Here is a 27009-nt window from a genome sequence, read left to right as displayed (position 1 = left end):
GATGAGCACCATTAGATTAGTCCTAGCCATGACAACACAATTTTTCTGGAAGGTCCATCAGATGGATGTCAAGGGTGCTTTCGTAAATGGTGATCTGCATGAAGAGGTCTACATGACGCAGCCTCCTGGTTTCAGGGTTGCTGGTAAAGACCATTAGCTTCTCAGATTGGTAAAAGCTCTCTATGGCTTGAAGCAGGCCCCTTGGGCATGGTACATAAAAATTGATAAGTACCTTAGTGATCAAGGCTTCAAGAGGAGTTCTTCAGACTCAAATCTCTATATTAAGACTACTGACAGTGACATCATCCGTCTGGTTATTTTAGTGGATGATCTGATCATCACTGGCAGTTCGACATTTTTGATTCAGAGAATGAAACAGAATTTATGCTAGTCTTTTGATATGATTGACCTTGGGCTCATGCATTATTGCCTAGGTGTTGAAGTTTGGCAATAATCTTTTGGTATATTCATCTCTCAATGCAAATATGCCAAGGCCCTGTTAGAGAAATTTCTTATGTAGGATTGCAAACATACATCTACACCTATGGAGAGAGGTCTCAAGTTATCAACAAACTCTGATAATCCTTTTTTTGATGATATTGCATACAGGCAACTAGTAGGCAACCTCATCTTCCTCTTTGCTACTAGGCTTGACATCAGCTTTGTAGTTAGCTATATTTCACGCTTTATGACAGCTCCTAAGGCTGATCATTTGATGGTAGCAAAGTGTGTGCTTCGTTATGTGAAGGGCACTTTAGAATATGGACTTTTGTACTCTCGAAGTCCCAATCCTAAAAACAGTGGGTTCACAGATTCAGATTGGGTAGGCTCTGTTGATGATAAAAAGTCAACATCTGATATGTGTTTAGTTTGGGATCCGGTGCAGTCACATGGATCAGTAAGAAGCAGTAGGTAGTTTCTCTCTCTTCTACTGAGGTCGAATACAGAGGGATTATTAAGGCACGATTTGAAGTTGTTTGGCTTCGTCGGATGCTTGGGGATATGTAGATGTCATCAACAGGTTCGACTACTCTGTTTGTTGATAATAAAGGCGTTATCAAGTTAGCACGAAATTTAGTCTTCCATGAATGAACCAAGCATGTGGATGTTCACTATTATTACATACGACAGCTGGTTCAAGACGAGACTATAGATTTGTAGTATGTTCCTACCACATATCAGACTATAGACATTCTCACCAAGCCTCTTGGTCCTGAGAAGTTTGTCAAATTTAGAGGACAAAATGGTGTGATAGATTAACCATTAAGGGAGGGTATTACAATAATAGATAAGTCGTCTATTATTAGTTAATGGTTATCTATTGTAAATATCTAATAAGCTTTGGTTTGCTTTCATTTTTTACTTTCTCTAGAATAGATTGTTTCTATTCTTTACGATTGTTTCCTAAGGAAACATCATCTTATTCTTTTGTATAAATTGACCGTCTGGTCTCTTTTAATAACAAGCAATTATTTTACCAATTACTTCTGTAATACAAAGAACCATGGGCATCAAGATATAAGTGTGGCAAAATGAATCAAATCCATTGAATATAAACATCTGACAAAGAAATAGAAGGGGAATACAAAAGTAAACAAGGCATAATACATGATATCTCAATAGCATCCAATCACTAAATGAAGCTGATAAATCTTGGATTTTTGAGGAAATCCAACCATAGCTATGACAATTGTACAGAAATTGGAAGTTAAATCTACAAGTATGGTCAGAGAAGAGAGGCAACAAGAGAAACAATAGATCAAAAACTCATTAGTGGGAAAATTATTAATATCAATTTTTTCAAAATTAATAGGGAAGATTTGATATCAATGATAAAAGAAAATTAAGAGCTGAATACAAGAGATAAGAGCTGAAAGGAAACAAGCAACCACAAATATTAATACAAATATTCAGTTTTATTTATTTACTCTTAAGAATATTCTCAATTCTTTGTGTGAATACTAAGGCAAGATTTTACACCCTGAAGGCTTGGAAAGAGATAAAATCTCTACTGTAAATTATTAAGATGGATAGTTCCAAAGGGATATCCATAAAGACTTGGAATGATACAAAGTCTCTCCAGGATTAAATAGAGATGGATAATTCTAAAGGGATATCCAGAGACTTGGGATGAGATAATGTCTCTCCTAAGGGTTAAATAGAGAAGGATAATCCTAGAAGGTTATCAATAGAGGGTTGGGGCGAGATAAAGTCTCTTCTAAGGATTAAAAAGATGGATTGTCCTAAAGCAATATCCATAGAGGCATGGGCTGAGATAAAGTCTCTCCTATCACAATGATGGGTACATCCTAAAGGGGTACCCATAGAATCTTCAAATGATATAAATTCTCTCCTAAGGATTATATAGATGGATACATCATAAAGGGATATCCATAGAGGACTGGGACGAGAAATTTTTTCTATTAGTAATTATAGGAATAGATACATCCTAAAGGGATGTCCATAGAGGCCTAGTAAGAGGTAAAGTCTCTCCTATAGACTATAGAGATACAAGTGTCCTAAAAGGGTATCCATAAGGACTTGGAAGAGATAAAGTCTCTTTGGGAAATTATAAGATAGTCCTTAGCACTCATCACGAGATGAGGCGAAGTATAGCAAGGAGAATGGAAGTACTACATAACATCAAGATACATTTAATTTATGCATTATTTCTAGTAATTTTGAATTGAAAATTATGATCATCATAGTTGATTAAGCTTATATTGTAAATATATAACAATTCTTTCCCTAAGTCAGAATTGCCATTTTAGGAGCATTGGCTGGAATATCAGAGATACCACATCAAAGATTGGAATTGCTTGAGGACAAGCAATTTGGTGACATATGGTTTGTAATGCCCCCATTTCCAAATAGAATTTAAGAATAATTTCTAATTAATAAGAGTTTATTAATCAATAATAAATAAATTATAACCAATGTTTATAAGATTAAATATTAAAATATTATAAATAGATAAATTAATTAAATGAATAAAAGACAATACATCTTAATATAATAATATATTATTAAATAAAGTAAAATAATAATGCAATTATAATATAAACAATATAATGTGATATAAATAATATAAATATTATTATATTATAATATAAAATAATAAATAAATAAGTAGTCGTGTTAGTCGATGAAAGGCATAATAGATTGTGATTCCTTAAACTGTTGTTGTGAGCATAGTAATTAGCGAAAAATATAGAGTATAAGAAATCAATTTATAATGGGTAGAGTATTGTGCACAGTTCGAGAACTAATAATGGCTAGCATTGAACATAATTGACTACAGTGAATGTCCATCATTAAATATAATTGAGTAAACCATACATGGTTTAAACTCTTTAAATTAGGACCTATTGAGTATAGAACTAAGTTATTATGCAGCGACTATAGTAAGAGAAGTATTCTGTAGATCATATTAGCACTCACCATTACAAGTGGACATGGAAGAAATTATAATATGTTGAGGAAAATTAAGGATCATATAAAATGGCCCCGATTAACTGTATGCGACAATATGGGAATCACCTCTGAACGACTAATTGGATGCCAAACTCCCTCCTCCCAATCAACAACCAATTATTTTTAGGAGTACCAATTGTAAGATAATCATTAATCTATTTTCCTTGAAAGATACGATCCCTTGGGATGAAACAGACATGCCTTTTGACCATTCCATAATAAAAGATAAATATAGGTTATGGGTTGATATCAATGCTGACAGGGATACGAGGGAATATACAGGGAATATAAGCAGCGAATACATAAGAGTTGAAAGACCATTGAAAAAAAAAAAACGAAGCGCATTGAATATAGTGTCTTAAGTCATCAACTCAAATGAAATTGTAAGGAAGTTGACAGTAAAACATAAGTAATAAGGGAGGAAGGAAATAACACGATCCTTTCACTGTTTTCATGTACACTCAGCATACAAACTATTAATTCACTGAAGTATCATCAAATACACTCAACAGATTATGAAGTAATCAAACATATGTTGTAAACTTTTAATAAATATAACATAATTGGTTTTGGAGAACTGGAGTTCAGTTATTGATTATTTCCTTATCTCCAAAAGGGGAAACAACAAAGAATGTCAAAGTAGTGTTCCACACAGGAGACCGAAACATTAATAGACGCCTCTCTTGAAGAAATTTTCTAGTAATATGTATGCCGTTGCATTGTAAGTGATTATTTTTCGCTACATTCTTTTTGTCTAACTCTATGACAACTTTCTTTAATGTCATCCTCAAAGTTTTTGTATTTTATAACTTTGTTGGAGGCATGAATTGACTTCTAGAAAATTATTTGATCATTTGAAGTTGTCAAAATATTGATAAGAGTGTGGTTCTATCCATTCAACCACACATTTGAAAGAACAACATATGCAAACTATTTCAATTCCATCTTTTGTTTCTCTAGAAGTAACTTTACATCTTCAAGAAAATTTTGTAGCGACATTCTACTCAAGTCTCTTGGAAGGGATGTATGGTACTTTCTCTTACAACTTCGATTGCTGTCATCAAATTCTCCCCGAATGGTTTCCTTGCCACATTGAAGGGAGTTTTTTGTAAACCTAAAAGGTGCACAAGTGTTACCTATTTTTTGGTGCATCCCTTTTTCCACCCTATACCTTACAATGAGGGTTGTGCTCCAAATACCACGTGCTCAAAATAGATGAGCTGATGTGCTTTGTAAATGTGGACCATGACTAGAGAACAGAGTCTTGCCAAATCTTTGTCTACTCTTATTTGCATGCTTGGATTTATGGTTGCACTTATGATTGCTTGTGTCCTTGGTTTGTTTGGAATTGTATTGTCTTTGGACATGGATTGGTACCAGGATTATTATTGTCTGCAATGTGGTTTTTCAGTCACTTAATGCCTTAATTAAACTTTTGAATACATGAGATGTAAATACCTGATACTTGTCACATAATGGCAGATTTGCAAGTGGGTTTCTTTTACTGGGTAGGACGACTTCCACATATTGACATTTAGGTTAATTTTGAGCCAGATACCCTAGTATCAGACAGGACCTGTTCAAATGCCAAAAAAAAAGCTTTTCATATGAAAATTGAAATAATTAATAATATGATGCATTATACATGTAATGAATTGTTTGAATAGCAATGTGCCATGGTATTTATTAATTCATTTTTCCGAAAAACAAGTTTTTCAACTTAAAAACTGTTTGTTAAGAGAGTAAATAGCGAATTCATTCAAGAAGCTATTAAAAATCAGCATTTTTCTTTCAAAATTCAGATTAATTGCATGTAAGATTATAAATAGTGTTGATTGTTTTATTATTAATATGATTTAAGTAACTTAGTGCTTGGAGAGAAAAGGAAAAAAATGTATTATTTGGAAAGTGAAATTCATCGAATTGGCCTATGAAATCCACAATATCCTTTTCAATTGCTCTTAGGGATGAAGAATAGCTATGTGAGCTTTAGCTATGGCCATCTTAAGCGAAATAGACAAACAATATGCATCTTTTGATGTTTTCCCTACTTCAAAACTGCAATTTGTGTCTTGTGCGTTGGGTCATTTCTTGCACAAACTTGTTTTGGTTAGTACTTGCTTAGGCTTGACGCTCTGACATTTATAAACCTCAGAAAATAGATTCACAAGTTTTCATTGATAGCACCAGGCTACAAAAAACATTTGCAGACTTGCCAAGAACTCAGTGAGTTTGTATACCATGGTACCGTCAGTATTATTTGAAGGATATCATAGAATAAAGTAATATGTTATGCTTCTATGATTTAATAATAAGAAAAAGGAGAGCCTGCCAAACTTATTGCATTACAGTGAAGTCAAATTGAAATAGTTTTGGTACAGGGAAATCTTACTCAATAAAAGCATACCTTTTTTAAGGCACAAGTCCTTAATATTCAATTGAAAAACTGTGTAAAAGTTTCAAAACCAAGGTTGCATGAGGACGGGGATACTTGGTTACTTAGGGTACGGGTACAGGTACAACTATTTTTCAAAATAGGGGACGGGGGTATTTTGGCATGTCAAACTTCTTTTTTCATATAATTTACTGTTTATAGAAAATCTGAAATTATGACTCATGACAATGGTTTATTAAAACAAGAATGGTGATACAGTTTGCAAATGTAATGTATTGTTTTCAGTTTCAGATTTGCAATTTATTTGTAATAATAATATATGATAATTGTTTGGATGTATAACAGAGAAACCAGACATTAAATATGAACAAGAAGACCATAAATCAGATAACAATGACATATTGCAAACAATAAATTCTGACCTGAACAGTGTAAAGTTTACTGTTAATCATTATTGTATCAGTGTCTCAAACTGATTATGTATTGAATTAAGCTTGATAAACTACAAGCTGATACACAAACAAAAAACCGAAACCAAAATTAGAAATCTTAATCAAGGTCCTTAGCTATGATGCTCTCCATTGAGTTCCCAGTACTTGGGCACATGGGTACACGTCCCAGGAGTGTGGGTATGTGTACCCATGCAACCTAGTTCAAAACACATGAAATCATAAGAATAGACAAACAAAACTTTACTTGAAGACTTTCTAGATTGTTTTTTAAATCTATTGGTGTGCCTGATGAGCGTTTTAGTGCAATTGCTAGTTTGTTTTCAAATTAAATTGATGGAGGTGATTGCTTGTTTATGTAATGGTGCAGGTGGTGTTAACTTCCATGGCAAAACTGCAAGAACAGAGTTTCCTGTCACCTGGAGGTGAAAGCACAGATAATGTCACATATATTGATATTCTCTCGTCAGCACACTTGTCAAATAGTGCTTGTCATTCGATATTATTAAAGCTTGTTACTGCAATTCTCCGAAGCGAGTCCTCTGAAGTATTGCGGAGACGGTACTGATATTTATGCTTAGAAAAATGTTTGTTTTGTTTTCTCTCATGAATATATAACTCACCCTAATATTTGATGATACTTGTTTTTGTAGTCAATATGCGATCATGTTGTGTTATTTCCAGTATTGTCGCGGCATGCTTGATCCAGATGTGTCTTTAGGCACAATGCGTGATTTGTTGATTGAAGGGCAGGATGGAGAAGATGATGCAGATCTTCTAAAGGTAGTCTGCATTTAACATGTATACTGTCTGGTTTTACTGTTAAATGATTTGCCATATGAGACAGGCCCTGTTTTTGAGGTTTTGTTTGGGATTATGATAATGTGATTGTTTCAGATTGACAAGGACCAGGCAGAACTGACCAAAATGAACTTCACAGTATTGAAACGAGAAGCTACAGCTCTTGTTGATGTGGTAAATCTTCATCTAATTCATCTCCTGGGCATTAATTTATTTGATTTTGCTTTTCAGTTTTGTAAAATGAATGGTTAAAGAAGAAATAATTTAGTTGTTTGAATATATGAAGTTTACACTTTGCAAACCTAGTGCTTATCAGAGTTTGGAAAGTTAGTCAAGAGATTTAAATGTTAATTTTAACAGAGAAATGCGTAGTTAATGAAGGCTTCTATTTGGAGGGGATATTTCTTTCTTGAACTCAGTATAGGTTGGTAACAATTGGAAGAGTCCATACATTTGATTCTGATGTCCTTTTTTTAGGAGTGACAGTATGATTATAGATGATTTACATGTATGTTAAACATACTTGCTTTATGGATGATATTAGTAGAATTTGGATTGTACTTCACTTTTTTTGTCGAAAGTAGTTGCAGTTGTATTCAATAATTCAATTTGGTGTATTTAGTCTTGCTTTTTTAATTACGGACCCAGTAATAGTTGTTCATCATATTATTTGAAATACTCTTTTAGTTAAAGAAGGAAATTATATTTATTATTGGTCCACGAAGCATTATCAAAGAAATCAGACTTGTGGAAATTTACAAAGGGATGTTATAACTCTTTGAAACCATAGCTACATCGAATCATGCAAATTAAACTTCACTAGTGTATTTGACAATAAAGGGCAATGACAAGGGAATCTTGGTATTACATATCCAAGTCAACAATTCACAACCTTTGATCCACACAAATTAGTGCCCATAAGTCATGATCTGTGCTCTGTAAAGGGAAATAAGGAGATGAAGTTGTGTAAAGATCTACCCCCCTTTTCCCTTTTCCCTTTTCCACTCGCTATAATTATTTCAAACAGTTTGATGACAATCTGAATTGATGAGTTTCCTGAGTGAGTTTCATTGTCGTTGTGTTCAACAGTTGTTTGGATAAGATAGATAAACGGAAGATAGGACAAGTACAACACAAATATTGAAATGACGGCTTTCTATATTAAGTTTAACAATACCGAGTCGAGTACACTGCACTTCAACATTACAATTCTGAAAATGTTAGCAGCAGTCTACTATTGAGTTTCTTTAGTTAAATATTGGACAGCTACATTATATTTGCATAAGACATGAGCTGCTCCAGCCCTAATAAAATTCATTGAGCATCAGCAATGCTTTCCTTCACATTCCCAGCATTGTACATCACATACTTCAGTAGATATGTTTTCCTGTCAAGTTCTAAGTCTGCAAGACACCTTCTCCACAATGTTTCAGACCTGTACAGCCTGCTGCAAGAAATGTCCAGATTGCTTCATACGGCTGCTATTTAATTTTTTGACTGATATAATACTTGTCAGTATTTCCCATACCTGGATGACACGTCCCGATGTCGATTTCAATCTGAAATACCCACGCACAACTTCAACTATGATATGACCAAGGTGTATGAAGAAAGGCTAGCAAATTTCAATCGCAGCCCTGAAATTTGGCCAATAATGTGACCCAGACGTGAAATGAACATGATATCTTTTAATCACTGTAGTTCAAAGCAAGTAAGTGCTGCCAGCCCAATACCAAAACAAACCCTTGCCTGACAGCTTGCCTGACAATGCAAATAGAAATGACTCTAAATGCTATCTTATGATTTCTTACGTTAAAACTTGATTCAAATCCTCTCAACTGTGTCTTTCAACAGTGGAGAAGGTTTTGGTCCTCCAAGCTCACGAGAGAATCTTCACAATTTCACCAATTTTCATATATTATCCAAGCATGCTGAAAGATAGTTCTTCCACCTCTTTTCTTCTACTTTTTGTAAAACTTATCTACTCACCTTGTCAATGTGGGATAAACAAAATAACTTTTTTCCTCTATTTTCTTGTGTTTGCCTTGTTGCCCCTATTTTATTGCGATTGCTTTTACCTTAACATTTCCCATACCATCTAATCTATTTTTCCTTCAACTTGTTGCCAAACACTTTTCTATGTCTGCAATGTTTGACAAAATAAAAGGACAATTTAATTTAAATATTTCCCAGAAACTATAGACAATACATTAAGTTTACTATAAAATGATTTTATTAGTGCAGAATAATATAAATGATAAATAATTTTTATGTCGATTTTAAAGAATTACCATCGACATGTCACTCTCACTAGACGTCTAGTAATGCTTAGAATGACTTACCTCGTATAATAAGTATTCTGAAAACGGCGTCAAATCGCCTAAGATTGACTTACAACCAAAAGAACCCAGGTCAAATGGTTTTTAAGCATAGTTACACCACCTTGGGGGATGTTAGAACAGGGGGACAAGTTTTCCGGGTGGGGGGGATAAAGGGGCATCAATTTTGGGATGGTTGGAGGATGATGGCAAGGGGACGAGGGGAGGGGTGTGGGTGTATATGCTATATACTATACATGTGGTGCTTTAAATGGTAGTTATGAAAAGATGTATAACAATATAAGACAAAGATGTAAAACAATAAAGTAGAATTACTAAATACTTGAACGTTGCAACAATTGCATTGAACGTTGCAACAATTGCATTGAACATTGAACATTAAATTTTGAATAGTCAAATTAGCAAATGGAAGAGTTCTTTTATATAATAGATATTAAAAGAACGCGTATCTAATTATAAAGATGATTACATTGAGTAGGTTGATATCAAAACAAGTACAAACTACAAAATCTAAATGCCAAAATGTAGCAAACAAGGCCTCCAATAGGGAGGGCCGACAAACTTATCATCATTGGAACTATCACGGTGTCCAATGTCAAGAATCATGAAAGGAACACCAACCAACCCTACATTTGAAACATCCTTATCCTCATCAGTCTATGATAGATCCTCTAACTCTACATCCTGTTGTGCTATTGGGCCTCCATGTATATATGTGTCTTGTGATTAGTGATATGTAAGACACTTTGTACAACCACTAGATTCGCTGCTCTCTGAAAGGTAAGTCGATTCCTCTTTAGAGAGTGGATGCAGCTATAGACCAGTGTCTCCTAGAAGCTGAAATCTGAGACAACAAGTGAATGGCTAGGTAGTGGTAATTTTGGTCCATGAGAAAACAATAAGATCAAACTTTCATGTGCCATAGGTTTTATGTTTGCCTTGGTTGTGACCCTATAATCCCTAAGAGCAGAAAATTTGGTCCACTTAGTGGGTACCTTCCTAGCAATTTCAGAGTCGTATGATCTATCAATGCACTTGAGGAACTCTTCCTTCACTTGAAAAATTAAAAAATTAGAAATTCATATTACTGACAAATAGAATATGCTAGTTATGAAAAGATAAATTAGAAATAACGACGATTACAATGAGTAGCATGATATGAATCAAATCATCATCCTAAATTGGTGTAGTCAAGGGACATCGAGGCAAACCTTTAGCACCCTACCTTGGCACTTGCACCTTGGAACACTGGTGCGGTGCTAGGACAAGTGTAGTGGGGGATGATGACCTTCAGATTGCAACGATGGTGCTCGAGTGTGTGTACCCATTCTAAGACGCCCCCACAACTGGTACTCCCTAGTTTTTGCCCAGGTGTGCTTCCCTAGGTTTCACTAGAATCAAGTTTAAAGATCAAACTTTAGCTTTGTTTTTTTTTTTTGGTTTTTCCTATTTTAGAATATTATCGTCTCCTTCACGTTTTGAACTTTTAGAAGGAAACACCTTATATTTTTATTTCGTTCTCTGAGTTTTCATTATTTTTAGGGATAATAAATAGTCTTTTTCAGTTTCTCAATTTATCCCTAATGTGATCGAATGTTTTTATAGGAGAAAAAAGCATTCCCTTTTTTAAAATTTTAATTTTATTTAGTTTCTTTTTCTTGTGCTTTCTTCTAGAATTTTCTCAAGTTGATTTTTTTGCTTTATTCTGGAATTTTCTCAGTTTGATTCTTTTGCTTTATTCTAGAATTTTCTCAATTTTGAAGGCCTTTCCCTGGTTTGAAATCTAATATTCTTCACCACTTTTCTTGCTTTGCATGAAAGAACAGATGAACTTTAAGCTGAAAACAAGAATTTTACAATTGGATGCAACTTTGATTTTCTAAAAGCAAAAAGCAAGTTTTTAAATTAAATAAAAAAAACAAAAAATAGGTTCCCAAGTGTTCCCAAAATGCCAAGAAAAGAAGTTCCTGAAAAAGCAAAAACAACTTTTCCTAAAAAAACGAGCTGTCAGAATTGGCCTCAAGCTATGTTGATCTTCATCCCCTGGCCCTTCTGAGCTCCCTTGTGGCATCAATATACTTATTTGATCATGCTTTATTCCTTTTTCACTTTTTGACATCCATAGAGTTTGAATTGAACTCTTAAACTTCACACTGACAAGAGACTGGAGACTGAAATACGAAAAGAAAACCCAAAAAAAAAAATGATAAACTAGGGGTCCTTATTTGCAATGGGGCGATGTGCAATAGCATCATAGCACTACTGTGTTCTGTGATAAAACATGGTCAACATTTTTATTTACACAATTCAAATCTATTCCTTCAAATTAGGTTATATTTCAATCACATGCACTGAATCATTTACAACAAAAAACAGAAATAAAGTTACATTGACAACAATGTACGAGGTTGCAAATATTCAATAAAATATTAAAGTGTCTGTTTAAGGTTTCAATTCAGCAGAGGAATAACTCATTGCATGTTGAGACATAACTCCATGTTCCATCACAACCACATGTCAAATCCTCCTAGTTGGCAATAACAAGGTGGAGTGTAAACATTTGGGAAGTGATGCAAAATATAGGTGGGCTCTTGTATTGAAATTGCTGTCAAAATTTACATAAACAGTAGAGATTTTAAAATTTACAGCAAAAGTCTAGTTTTTTAAATGTGCAGAACAGGCCCACAGAATAGAGCTTCAAGATCTAAGAAACAATTTAATCAAAATGTACCGAGGTTTTAGTTAATGTAATCAGTTAAATTCTAAGCTTTAAATCTCAAGGTGAAACTTAATGGTTACATTTAAGTGTTAGGGATCTATTTCATATTTTGAGGCTGTGGCAAGTGAAGGTGGTACTGATTTTAAGACATGTTTAGTTTACTATTTTTGGAAAGAGTGACCTTCAATTTTTTGTTCATAGGCCATTCCTAAGAAATATAGTAGTTTAGAAATTAATTATGTGCTCAATTTGAAATTTAATTGGTTGCTGACTTAATTGGTCTCTTTAGGTTACTAACAATTTTAAAGGTATGCAAAGTTGTCAACACGTCAAAAATCATTATTGAGTACTATGGATATGAACCATTCAATGTACTTAAACCTTTGTTTTTATACACTGGATTTTTTTTCCAATTTAATAGTTTTATTTACCACTCTTGCTCTAATTAGTTCTTCTCAATGTAAATTGAATTCCTTTTGAGCTTCTGGAAGTATTGGTCCTTTTTAGTTGGCAAGGGGTGGTGGAGGGACTCTTAATACATATAAAATTATTCAATTCGAGCTTATAGAATTGCAGATGCTCTAGGAATATCCCGAATATATAAAGAACCCCTTGCTTCTGAAATTATGTTCCTATAATGCAGTTGGTTATACATATGGTAATATGATATGTTATAAGTTAGGAACATGTATGAAGTCAGTGATTAAGTAGCTACTAATTGTGATGTTTGCCTTGTGAGATGAGGTAGTGAAAGTCCAGGTGACTGTTTTTTGTATGATGTATCTTGTCAAACATAATGGATGCTATTTGAAGTTATTTGAAGTGATATCTTTCAGGCTCATATGTCATGCAGAGTAGAAATTCACATTTACACTATTTTCTAGAGCTGTTGTTTTTAGATCATGAATTGCATGCTATAAATTAATCATGTAGTTTGGTTATTTTGTTTCATTAAAGTAAACCATGCCTTTTTATTAGGGTCTTCATTACTCAATCTTGGTTTTGTGGTGAATAGATTTGGATAATTTAGGAACTTGGTTTTGATTTATCTTCACTTATTTTTTTGCATTGTCTTATTCACAGTTAATCTCCACTTTATCATGCTTGATGCTATAGTTAATTTATTAGATACAGCCAAAATGTAAGTGTTGTTTGTTTGTGTTATACCTAGAGAAGGCTGGGGTTGTGTTTTTAAAAATATATTTATTAGTTCAAGGTACAATGCTTTGTAGGTAGCGAAGGATGCAACTCAGGGAAGCGAGGTTGGGAAAGCAATGGCATTTTATGTGCTTGAGGCCTTGTTGGGTTTTGACCAGGATCAGTTATTTCTGAACCAGATTCAGAGCAGAGGTTTATTACATGGGTGCATTTCAGACATCAACAATAATTCATACCAGGTAAGGGATTACAAATACTAGTGTTAATCAGTTTGTAGTTTTGATTGTTGCAATAAATCTACTATATTTCTTATAAACCAGCTCACTGTAATGTATATGTCCAACTATAAATATATGTAATTATATTTAGACCCCTTAGTTGAAACTATATCACATTTTAAAAACTCATCTATATGGCATTTAGATGGACCAGGTTGTGACATCATTTATTATTATAATTCAAAGCTGTGGAATATTGTATAGTTTTTCAGAACCTACCCGTGTGATCATTAATTTCTAGTCTCTGGATTCATGATGACTTGCACGCTGCAATTTCCACATTTTTCTTTTTGGTTACTTGTATCTATCAGGCTGACAGATATCAATCATGGTGAATGCAGTCATTCAATATGCTCATTGGAGGGTTTTACTTCTAAAGATTGATAATGAAGTTGATTTGCTTCTCATATACAAAGCAATTCAGGGACTATGTTATTGATGTGCCATGAAGTGCAGAATAGACTAAACAACACATGTTTGCCTTCAAAGTAGTTACTGCTCTGTAACATGTATTGACGATAATAATCCTGAAGGTTCTAGTGTTCTGTTTTATTAGTATAGTCTTTTCAATCCAATTTTAGTTTGGTTTTATATTTCCTGGGGTAGTTTTTGGTGTCCTTTACACATTCCCATGTTTCTCTGTGCTGCCTAAGAGAAACATGTTGACCACAAGTGTTTCTGTTCTTGCAGCATGCTTCCAATAGTAATAATATTAATTTATGTAAGAATTTTATTTTTCTATTTCTTTTATTTTCTCTCTATAGATACTTTTTTCTGAATTTATCAATTTAACCATGTTTTTTTTTTTTTGCATTTTGTTTGCAAAAAAGTAATAGGTAAGAAAATGTTTTTTTCTTTCAGGCAGTATTGCTTCCGTCAGCAGCTTCTGTTCGTCGCTTATATACCCTTGAAGCAGAGCTTGCACTACTTTTAAGAATTGGTTATGCGTATAAGAAAAAAGGAGCACAAATTTTATTTGCAATGGGTATTTTGGAAAGCCTTTCGTCGTGTAGAGCCGTGGATGTCTATCTAATGGTACAAATTAACTAGAAGTTTATGTTAACTGAATATTATTCTGGCATTTGCAATTCAAGTAATAAAATAAAAGGGAGTTTACAATCAACATGATCTCTACTTTGTTTGGACTACTGTCTTAGTTGTTTAACACTTGTTGCACTCAGGAAGATTCAAAGCAGGCACATGCATTCAAGATGGGATTTGGTTTGCCATCGCAGCTTGATAGGCATCATCAAATTGTGTCCCCACTGTTAAGATTGGTCTTTTGCATTTCACAATTGGTTGACATGTCGGAATATCTGAAGGTTTGTATTTCTGATGAAGCTTGCGTTTGTAGATAGTCTTTTTATATGGGTATATACTATATACTATATAATCTGGTACTTGTTATTAGAATGATAGTCTATGGTTGAATGACTAATTTTGCACTTTAAAACAGATAGAATTCTATTTATGTAATGCAATCTACTTATTAATGGGTAATCATTTGTTTCAACATGTCATGCTTCTGGCTGTGTTTTGTGTTTTATGCTTTACCAATAAATTCTTTAGGCTTGAGTTGCTGTTTTTGAAAGGCACATCTCAACCCTTGCTATTTTTTGTCTGGATTTAATTAGAGCTTGGCATTATTATTCCACACATATCTTCCATAGTGTTTCTCTCTCGTTGGCATTTGTTTTCTGTCATGTATTAAATGTTGTTTATGGCGGAAAAATATTCCATGTTTTGAATTTAATGGGGGGCATTATTGGATCACGTGGGACTTGGATGATAAGTGCACAGCTTTAGTTTTTTATGTCATTTAGTATGAAGTTGTACTTTACAGGAGGTGGCTGCTTTCTTGGCTTCTTTTACGATGAATATCTGTTTTACATAAGTTTTCCACATTTCAAGGATGTATCCTGTTTAGCTGTGATTGCATCAGTTCATGAGAAGCCTGTTTGCATGCACTGTTTTTCTTATTTGAGGCAAGAATATCTTACTCGTGCTTTTATTGACTCAATATTATGATACTTTATTACTTATAAGTGACATGTTAAATGGATAAAATTGAACCATTTATTTTATTGCTAAGTGATGATTACATGGAAAAATATTATAGGTTACCCTTCCTGCAAATAAAAGAGTAGTTTATATTTTCTTTTTGCAATAGCCCTGTTTGGTTATAGCTAAATCAAGCATCAATTTCTTAGAATTAATTCACACTAGGCTTTGAATTCATTCCTCAACAAACCATATAGCAATATAATGAAAAGGGAATTTAATTGTTGGCTGATTGCTATAAATCAGAATTTGACGCCAGCCTGTTTACTTTCAAATTATGTAATATAATCTGAATTTTACAAATTAAGAACGTGGTCTTTGCCGTAGAGTGTAATTGCAAGGTCAAATTGAAAGCCGCTTAGTCCAATTTCAATCTAGCGTTCATAGTATACCCTTACAAATGCTGCCCAAAACTGATATAGAAATCATGCCAAGTACAAGAACCCTTGGCATTCAAGCTGTAAGTCGAACACGCTAATCTGATGCAAATTGAACAAACTAGGATATCCAAAATTACCAAACTCCATTATGCAGACTAAACCCTCGTCTAGCAACACAGAAATTATAATATTCAATTGTATAAATGCATCTCAGCCACAGTTAATACAGAAAGAGGAGATGATATTAAAACTCAAAAGTCTACAATACCTCAGCTGTGGATTCTCAGAATTAAATCTACAATACTTCAGTTGTAGATCACAAACCCTTATACTTCAGCAAGGGCATAGACTTCAGAGTCAAAAATGTCACAAAGACAACAAGAGCAAAATAAGATAATTAAATAATTGGATGCTATATTCATCAAATGGGCTCATATTTATAATCTCCAAATGGCACAAAGTTTCCCAAATGAACATCACTCAAGAAGCTTCCCACACACAACATTAAAATATAATAAAGTGTCATTATAATCTGATTTATTAATTGTTTTTGGCTCCAAAAATGACCTTTTTCACCATAACTTAAAACTTTGATAGGTAAGAGCACTGTTTCTTGTTCCCATGATTTAAAACTTTTCGTCTCGGTTCCAACGAGCTATGATACTAAGGTGACCAACCAACAACACTATCAAAAATAGCAACTTCAGCGTATTTATATGAATAATAATAATAATTCACCCATCTTGCAAAAACAACTGAAGAAGCATCAAACTCGAAATTTGACAACACCAAAGTGATCTTGATGATGAAAGATGATGAATTAACCTAATGGGGTGACTTACTATAAATAGACGCACCCTCTAAGATTCTTGGAGCCCAAATTAAAAGCCCAAATTAAAACCTTAGAGCATCCTCCAACTCCTCTGACTCAACTGAGCTCATTGGAACCAATAAATTGACTTACTATAAATAGTAAGTCCCTCAAATAAACTCAAATAGAGCCAAAACACACTATAGGCTGTTGGAAAGCCTACAACTACACAATTAAGACCCTCAAATCCTATTGTTAACTCATGAGGGTCATGATGGTGAACGTACCTGGGCAACTGCATGAACTTGCTAAAAATGAGGACATTACAGTGCTCCATCCCTAAGATTGGTTGTCCCCAAGTAATCCTGGAGCAAAATGGACATCACAGTCCACTTGGATCCCAAAGGTAGAACTGTCTATTATCCCTGCTGTGCACAAGCAACTCTTGTAGCACCAACACCCAAACAATAGACATCAACATTAGAATCATTTGAAAAATGACCCGAGGCACTGATGAAGGCAACAACCCATCAGAATTCAACGCTATTGGAATACCAACTTTGCCCACACCTGAGTTCCCATCAAACTTATAATCACACCCAACTACATTGTGGAGATGGTAACAACCACAGGTATCTGAATCACTAACACCAACTCCAACATGTGCCAAAATGTCTGGGGTGTGTACACTGCAAGCAACGGTCAATCCCATCTGCAAAAGATGGTGGTAACCCATCCCATAATGGATGGTATGAAATTGGAGCCAACCCACCCCGATGTGAAACCAAGTCCTCTACCTGTGGGTCAAAAGAAAAATGATGAGCATTCCTCACAGTGTAATGCCGATAAAAACTCCCAATCTTTGTCAAGGGCTCATCATTATCAAATTGGGAATTAGAAGATGGCTCCAATGTCTGATTCTAAACTACTGGTCTGCCAGGATTATGGGCAATCCTCTCAGCAAACCCAACCTCAAAATCCCTATTGGGAAGCATTGTAGCCAAGGTCTCTACAATCCTCCCCGCAAATGTTGTATAGCATGAGAGCCTTGAATGAGAGTGACTTCAGATACCCTGTATGAATCCTCCCTCACATCTGTACTCTCCAATAGATACTCTATGAAGGACTCTGTGCAATAGACATTATATGTGGAAGCATCCACCTGCTTCCCCACGACCCACAGCTGATCCCTTTGAAAATGTGGCACTGCCAACTATCGAATGCTATCAATTGTATGAGACAAAGAAGTAGATTCACTTTGAGCAGAAGGAAGCAAAACAACATGAGATCCCAACTCCCCTGATACTTTCATCTCATCCGTATCTACTCCACCCATATCCTTGACGGATGTGTCGGCCACATCATCACGTCCATCATCCCCAACCGGAGAAGCAAACTCACCACCAACCACAATATGCATTTGAACAGGGTCTAGGGCTGATTTTGAGTGTACCTACTCTAACTCCATGATAACCTCATCCAATTGTGACTGTGGCTCTTGAAGAGCCAACTGAGTGTACTGAAGAGAGTCGACAGTTACCTTAGTCTCCTGGGTAAGCTCAGCTACCTTCTCCACTTTCCCCAACAATGTCTCATAAGAGGTGCTACCCCACTCCAGAAGGTAATCCTTGTCAGCAACTAACTGAGGGTAACTATGCTTCAAGATCCTAACAGCGTTTCAAATCGTATGAATCTCTGCTAGAGAAAGAGTACTATCACTGCCCTCATCAAACATAGGAGCATGCCAACCACATGTAGCTAGCATTTGACGGACACCATCATGATGCCCAAGCGCTGCAGAAATGTCACTATCACTCACCTTCAGCTGACTAGTCACATGATGTCTTTGTAACCCCTAACTCCTATGCAATCTCTTTGTCTCACAAAATGTACTGTGATAGGAAACTGAATCAAAACTGCCCGCCTCAAGATCACTCATACGTGTGCCATCATTCTCGGACAACTCCTCATTTGAAGAAATGGAAGCCCTCGCAATATCAATCTCCTCGCATGTCTCAACTTACACCTCAAACATAAGATCATGTAAACATCGATCCTGGGACTCATCAAAAGCCTCCTCGGAGTCATCACCCAATATCTAATAAGGGATAGCATACTCGATGCAGTTCATAGTATCATCAAATGTGTGCATACTATCTGCATCCACATCTCCCGACTTCGTTGTAACACCTATATCACCAACATCATAGTTGGGTGACTCCATACGTGTCTCGGTCCCACCTAAGGAAGCAACTGCCTCCTCTACTAGAGCAACACTATAGTAGTTGACATATATGTCACCAATAACAACTCCCTCCTCCGGTGAGTCTGAAAAGTCAGTAGCAACTACATCATCAATTGCCTCTGAACTAACCATAGCGACTACCTTGGGAGCCTCAACCTGCTGGAGCTTAGTGCTGCTATTCATCAAGGGAACTGACACATCTACTAATCTCTGTGAAATGAGTCCATCATCAATATTGCGGATGGGGCTAGCAAGTGCTGTACTAAATATAGGTACATCAGCATCATGGACACCTGTCGAGGAAAACACAAGCTTCCTTCCTTGCAACCTCGATGTTGGCCTTCTAAAGGCGGAAACCATATACCTCGTTGCCCTCTGAACTGTCACGAGATCCGACAAGCTCTCCGCCAACCTCTGTTGATGAAGCTTCAGTTTCTCCAAATTCTCTTGCAAGGCATTCATTTTTACTCTAATGAGCATCAGTTTCTCCAAACTCTCCTGCAAAGCATTCATTTTTACTGTTCCTCATTAGTCCATTGACTTTTAGAACTTCTAGTCCTATGTCTATCCATAGCTCGAGAAAAATAAAAGTGCTAGTCAATCTAGAAATCAAACATGAAAATCCTCAAAGCAACACCGAACAAAATAAAAGCTGAGCCCAATTCTTGCAGGCTGGGAGGAAACCACTCTGATACCACTGTAATAGCCCTGTATGGTTATAGCTAAATCAAGCATCAAGTTCTTAGAATTAATTCACACTAGGCTCTGAATTCATTCATCAACAAACCATATAGCAATATAATGAAAAGGGAATTTAATTGTTGGCTAATTGCTATAAATCAGAATTTGATGCCAACCTGTTTACTTTCAAACTATGTAATATAAACTGAATTTTACAAATTAAGAACCTGGTCTTTGCTATAGAATGTAATTTCAAGGTCAAACTGAAAGCCACTTGGTCTAATTTCAATCTAGCATTCACAGTCTAACCTTACAAATGCTGCCCAAAACTGATATAGAAATCACGCCAAATACAAGAACCCTTTTACATTCAAGCTATGAATCGAATATGCTGATCTGATGCAAATTGAACAAAGTAAGATATTTAGAGTTACCAAACTCCAATCTGCAGACTAAACCCTCGTCCAACAACAAAGAAATTATAATATTCAATTGTATAAATGCTTCTCAACCACAGTTAATACAAAAAGAGGAGACGATAATAAAACTCAAAAGTCCACAATACCTCAGCTGTGGATTCTTAGAATTAAATCTACAATACTTCAGCTGTAGATCCCAAACCCTTATACTTTAGCAAGGGCACAGACTTCAGACTCAGACATGTCACAAAGACAACAAGAGAAAAATAAGATAATCAAATAATTGGATGCTTTGCTCATCAAAAGGGCTCATATTTATAATCTCCAAATGACACAAAGTTTTCCAAATGAACTTTCCATAAGAAGCTTCCCATAGACAACATTAAAATATATAGTGTCATTATAATTTGATTTATTAATTGCTTTTGGCTCCAAAAATGACCTTTTCCAGCATAACTTTAAATTCTGACACGTAAGGCTACTGTTTCTTGTTCCCATGATTTAAAACTTTTCTCCTAGTTCCAATGAGCTATGATACTGAGGTGACCAACCAACAACACTATAAAAAATAGCAGCCTCATCGTATTTATATGAATAATAATAATAATTCACCCGTTTTGCGAAAACAATTGAAGAAGCATTAGAATCAATATTTGATAACACCAAAGTGATCTTGATGATGAAAGACGACGAATGAACCCGATGAGGTGACTTACTATAAATAGACGCTCCCTCCAAGATTCTTGAAACACAAACTGGAAGCCCAAATTAAAAACTGAGAGGATCCTCCAATTCCTCTTACTCAACTAAGCTCATCGGAACCAACAAATTGACTTACTATAAATAGTAAGCCCCTCAAACGGAACCAAAACACACCATAGGCTGCTGGAAAGCCTATAACCACACAACTAAGACTTTCAAATCCTATTGTCAGCTCATGAGGGTCGCGATGGTGAACTGACCTGGCCAATTGTAGGAACCTGCTAAAAGTGGGGACATTACAGTCCTCCCTCCCTAAGATTGCTTGTCCTCAAGCAATCCCCGCTCCCAAAGGTAGAACTGTCTATTATACCTGTTGTGCATAAGCAACTCTTGTAGCACCAACACCCAAACAATGGGCATCAACATAAGAATCATTTGAAAAATGACTCGAGGCGGTGATGAAGGCAACAACCCATTAGAATTCAACGCTACTGGAATACCAATTCTGTGCACACTTGAGTTCCCATCAAACTGATAATCACACCCAACTGCATTGTGGAGATGGTAACAACCATAGGTACTTGAATCACTAACACCAACTCCAACCTCTGCCAAAATGTCTGGGGTGTGTAGACACTGTGTGCAGCTGTCAATCCAATCTACAAAAGATGGTGCTAACCCATTCCATAATGGATTGTATGAAACTGGAGCTAACCCACACCGACGTGAAACCAAGTTCTCTACTTGTTGGTCAAAAGAAAAATGATGAGCACTCCACATAGTGTAATGCCGATAAAACTCCCAATCTCGGTCAAGGGCTCGTCATCATCGAACTGGGAATCAAAAGATGGTTCCAATCTTTGATTCTGAACTATTGGTCTGCCAGGATTGTGGGCAATCCTCAGCAAACCCAACCTCGAAATCCCTATTGGGAATCATTGTAGCCAAACTCTCTACAATCCTCCCTGTCAAACGTCGCATAGCATGAGAGCCCCGAATGAGAGTACCTTTAGATGCCCTGTATGGGAGATTTCTATTCTTTTTTAATAACTATGTTCAGATTTATTCAAGTAAATATATATGTATGTAGATCTGAATATGACTTAGAATATATTGCCTTGTTATTGATATATCTCAATATTCACAAATGCTTACAATATATTTGTGTGTGTGTGTGTGTGTGTGTGTGTGTGTGTTCATTGAGATATGTTTACGTAAGGTTGTGACCCTACGCAACCATACCTCAATACATATTAATTATATTATTACTATCTTAACATAACCGAAGATATGCATATCGGTACATAACAAATTACATTAGTCTTGACTAAGACTTGCACCCGTGAATGTTTTGGGTTATCTTTACCGATATGATGACCACATTGCAAACTTTTAATATTTCATATTCCAAACATTATTACATGAATGTTATTTAAATCATGATCGACATCCTAACTGTAATGTATTTGATTGGTACTTATAAGGAAAGTAAAGTGTGTGTGCGTGTGTGTGTATATATATATATATATGTATATGTACAAGAATGTGATAAGTAAGAAAGCATGAGTGAATAATAGATATAGAAATAAATTTGTACTTATATATATGTATGTATAATCAGGTTCAATAGATTGATTGAATATATGATGATACACACACATAGATATATATAATTTGCTTCGATTTCCATGAAGCTAATCTTCTTAACACTCCCTCTTTAGCAATGAGGGAATTGAAGGAAATATAATACAAGGTTATGCACCATTTAGAAAAATGGTTTTGATCAAATTATGGTGTTTGGCAAAATTCAGCCCAAAGAACCATGATGGTCATCAATGTGTCCGGCAAAATCCGGTCCGAAGAAAGAACAATGATAACACATACTTCAACACTTTTGGTGTTGGAAGATAGATCAATTATAAATAAGGTTACCACCGTACAATAGTGATGTTACGCATAGGAAAGGTCATCACCTTTCATAACACGTGTTTGCAAGCATCGAATTTATTCATTAATATAATAATTTATAATTGCATTGACAAATTTGTCATACCAAGTTTACCTCTGAAGTACATTATTTTCAACTTTAGATGAGGCTTGGTGAAAATATCGACATTTTGCTCATTTGTGCATATATAAATCTGCTTGATAACATTTCTGTGTAATGTCCCCGTCATAAAATAAATGTATTTAATTAAACCTTGTTAATGGGCCAATTGATTTAATATATCTTGGACCCATTTTTAATTTAATTGTTTTCATAGGTAAGTATGGCCGTTGACTATCTTTGTGCACCCTAGGAAGGCTTTCTTGACGGGTATTTAAGCATGGTATGTAGGTAGTCGTAGGTATTCAATTTGGATTATTTTCTCTGTACTGTGAATTTTCGTTGGGTTCTCTGTCGTTCGCCATTTCGGAAGTAAAAGATCATCCCTATTTGGGCTCTTGCAGTTTTAATGGTATTCAACCCTCACCCTATTCCGTCTTTTCCATTGCTTGTAATATTGTGCTCGGATCTGGAAAATCAGAGCACCATCATATTGTGAATTGAAGAAACCACTGTGTTTAATTTGATCAATTCTCTGTTGTATGTATTGGGTGATTCAATCTGTCTTCATTTAAACTCTCTATTGTTATAGCATTCGTCTACCCTTCTCCATTTGCCTTCAACTCAATGCATCACCGTACAGCCCCTCCTTCAGGTATTCCTTTTCAAGCTGCTGTATGACCTACTTTGTGTACCGTACGACCCTACATCGTTACTACCGTACTGCCTGTCTAGTTGTGGATTGTATGACCATGAGACATTCCTACCATGCGACCAATTGAACACATTTGTACGACTGTCAAACTTCCCCCCACCCCCTCCCCCCCCCTCAATGCTGCACTGTATGGCTCAGTTGACCGTACTTCATCCTCACTCCTTAGCGTACGACCCCCTACATATACTTGCCAGTTCATTCATATGACATCCTGACTCTCACGTGGATGTTCTTCAGGCCATACAACCACTTTCATCTACTCTCGATTGCCATTATTTTGCAATAGACTTAAATAATTAGTTAGGAACATTATAGTGGTATCAGAGCTTTTGATTTTGCCCATCTGTGGAAGTGAATGCAAGCTTATACTTGAAGGAGAAGGCGAAATAACCTTATTTGTAGAATGTCAGATCATAAAGATCTTGCGATAAAACTCATGAATCTTTTAAGAGAGCTGAATAGAAACCAAATGCAAATCAACGAAACCCAAATGTTTATGTAAGAAACTCTACAAAAATTGGTCAAGGGATAGACAATAGGAGAACAAAATGGGAATAGCGACGATTCTGTTTTGGGAAGGACAAACTTTCAACCCTCTCACTCTCGACCCTCGATAGTCCTCTTCCTTCCAAGGACAGAAGCACCACCCAAAGAAAGAGAGCCCACTTTTGAGGAAATGCAAGAAAAAGTTCGGGAAGATTGGCAGATCGCAAATATAAAAGGTGATATATGTTACAAAGACTGTTGATCTAAGAATGAGATATTTTGGAGGGGCAAATCACGGTTATTTTGATGATGATCTTAGGAGAAAGATCATAAAGGTAAGCGTATCACCATTTGATGGATCTGGAGTCATTATCGCTTGGTCATGGGTTCTGAAGGAAAATATCTATTTCCAGCTCAATCCAATGCCTGAAGAGGAAGCAATCAAGTTTGCAACACTTCATCTCGAAGGAGTGGCAAATGAGTGGTGGCATCATGGATTGGTCACTCTTGGTTACGACCAAGTGACCTCTTATGTCGAGTTCACTAAGAGACTCATTGACCATTTCAATGGGAAGGATCTTGAGCTAAACTTTAAAGGTCTAGCTCAAGTAAAGCAAATGCGCACAGTGGACAACTACATCACTAAGTTCCAAATGATGTTAGTACTGGTCACAGACATCCTTGAAAGACGTCGAATTGTGTTATTCATGGATGAGCTGAGAGAGCCTTTGAGAGGCTGGATCAAAGGGTTCAACCCCTTTACACTCAATGAAGCTATTAAGAAGGTGCGTGACATGGCTACATCTTCCTCCAAAACTCACGCAGCTTCACCAAGACCATCCCCACAAGAAGACAAGGAGAAGGAGCTAGTTCACAAGAAACCTTAGTTGGATGAAGGTTCTCGACAAGAGCTCTGGAGGATAAAGCTCTGTTTCACGTGCAAAGAACCATGTGGACTTGGTCATCGTTGCCTTGGGAAGTGAAAGATTCATTACATTGAGGTGATACCTGATGACGACAAAGGACAAATACCTATAGTGACTGATGAAGAAATTACCTAGTAAGAGAGAATAAATGCCCTCATACAAAAAGGAGGCTCCATTACTACCCTCACCACAACGACTAGAAGTGGTATCCTTAGGGTTCGTGGCACACTTCATTGAAAATGAGTCCCAATCATGATTGATAGTGACGCCACACTCAATTTCATCAATTCATCTCTGGTCACTAGTAAAGGTTTGCGCGTAGTAGAGCATGGATGATTTGAGGTCAAGGTTGCAGGAGGAATCTTGTTACCTTGCACTCATGTGATCGCCAGCTACAAATTTCCATGGGAAACGATACCATGACACATGATTTCTTTGTCATAGATTTGGTTGATACTAATATCATTTTGGGCATCCAGTGGTTAGAAATTCTTGATAAGTACACCTAAAGTTTCAAAAGGATGGACTTTTCATTCGAGATGAATGACAAGAAGGTGTTGCTAAGAGGAATGTCAAATGAAGGATCGAGGGAAGTCACAATTAAAAAGATGGAGGCCATTTTTAAATAGGATTTGGTCCCAAACGCTGCAAGTAAAAATAAGATAGTCAACACCTTACCCCATTCCTTGGATAATTGGTGGGCCCTTCTATTGGTTGAGTACTCCAAGAACACTTTTGCATGTGAGTTGATGGATGGTGATGTACACGATGAAAGATACAAAGTTATTGATGACATCATTTACTTTGGCAGGAAAATCTATTTAGTACTTGACTTGGAACTGAAGAAGTTGATTACAGAACGTTTCTTACAACCGAATTTGCATTTGCTTGAGGACAAGCAAATTTTGGGATGGGAGGATTGTAATGTCCCGGACCTCGGTCATAAAATAAATGTATTTAATTAAACTTTGTTAATGGGTCGATTGATTTAATATATCTCGGACCCATTTTTAATTTAATTGTTTCCATAGGTAAGTATGGCTGTTAGCTATCTTTGTACACCCTCGGAAGGTTTTCCCGACGGGTATTTATGCACGGCATGTAAGTAGTTGTAGGTCACTTAAAAGAATAAAGTGCTGGATTCCTCTAGAAGCTTCTTGGAGTTGCTTGTGAAATCTTTATAAGGAGCCTTTGGGGGGTCATTTTACACATCTTGAGTTGCATATTCATCTATTGTGCTGAGAGCCTTAGTGCTTGCATACTTGCCTGAGGGTTTGAAGACTCTAAGGTGCCAATTTCGGTTGTTGTGAGATATCAACCCTGGTTGGGAGTGGAGGAATTGTTATTTAGCCAATTCATTTGTGATTAATTGGGAGATAATATTCAGTGATTTTTGTTTAGCCCGTGCATCTAATTTTTGACATCAGTTGGCAAGGAGAAAGGTTTCAGTTTTCGCAGCGGATCTGAAAAAGCAAAGCGAAAAAGTAGAGCCGAAAAAGCAGTCCGAAAAAGCAGATCCGAAGAAACAGTCCGAAAAAGAAAATCCGAAAAAAGAAAAGCCAAAAAACATGTTATCTTAGCTACTTATTCCAGGTTCTTTTGGTATTTACGTTTGGCAATTGTAGATGGATACATTTGACAAGTAATATATGTCTTTTTGTTACCAAAGTATTCAGTCATTGTAAACATTGAAGTATTGAAGGGAAATCAACTTAGTTCAGCTGTTTAGTTTGTATGCCAAATGTTTGTAAAAACGTTTCATTGCATAGTTATTCATAGGATGCATGCCAAGTGTTTGTGAAAATACCTCTTGGTTGTAGATGTGCATTTTACATCAAAATTTCATGTATTTGCATTTGGAAAATAATAAAAAGAAGTTGCATATCACTTTGATTTCCAATTAGTTATTTTGCAATCATTTGT

General features: G+C 35.8%; 1 protein-coding gene across 7 annotated transcripts in view; it reads left to right on the top strand.

Annotated features, from left to right (window-relative positions):
- The window catches only part of EMB3142 (nuclear pore complex protein (DUF3414)), a 314519-nt gene that overhangs the window by 193391 nt on the left and 94119 nt on the right, over nucleotides 1–27009 (top strand). For all 7 annotated transcript variants that reach the window (XM_089819936.1, XM_089819932.1, XM_089819934.1 and 4 more), the window contains exons 32-37: nucleotides 6689–6879; nucleotides 6972–7101; nucleotides 7216–7293; nucleotides 13410–13574; nucleotides 14475–14648; nucleotides 14795–14935. In XM_089819936.1, coding sequence (XP_089676062.1) covers nucleotides 6689–6879; nucleotides 6972–7101; nucleotides 7216–7293; nucleotides 13410–13574; nucleotides 14475–14648; nucleotides 14795–14935 — 879 coding nt within the window. The remainder of the gene's footprint in view (nucleotides 1–6688; nucleotides 6880–6971; nucleotides 7102–7215; nucleotides 7294–13409; nucleotides 13575–14474; nucleotides 14649–14794; nucleotides 14936–27009) is intronic.

The sequence above is a fragment of the Cupressus sempervirens genome, chromosome 3 (genome assembly GCF_028749045.1).
Source record: "Cupressus sempervirens isolate cs-2001-9-10 chromosome 3, ASM2874904v1, whole genome shotgun sequence".
Classification (NCBI taxonomy): Eukaryota; Viridiplantae; Streptophyta; class Pinopsida; order Cupressales; family Cupressaceae; genus Cupressus; species Cupressus sempervirens.
This window is presented reverse-complemented; position numbering and strand designations above follow the sequence as displayed.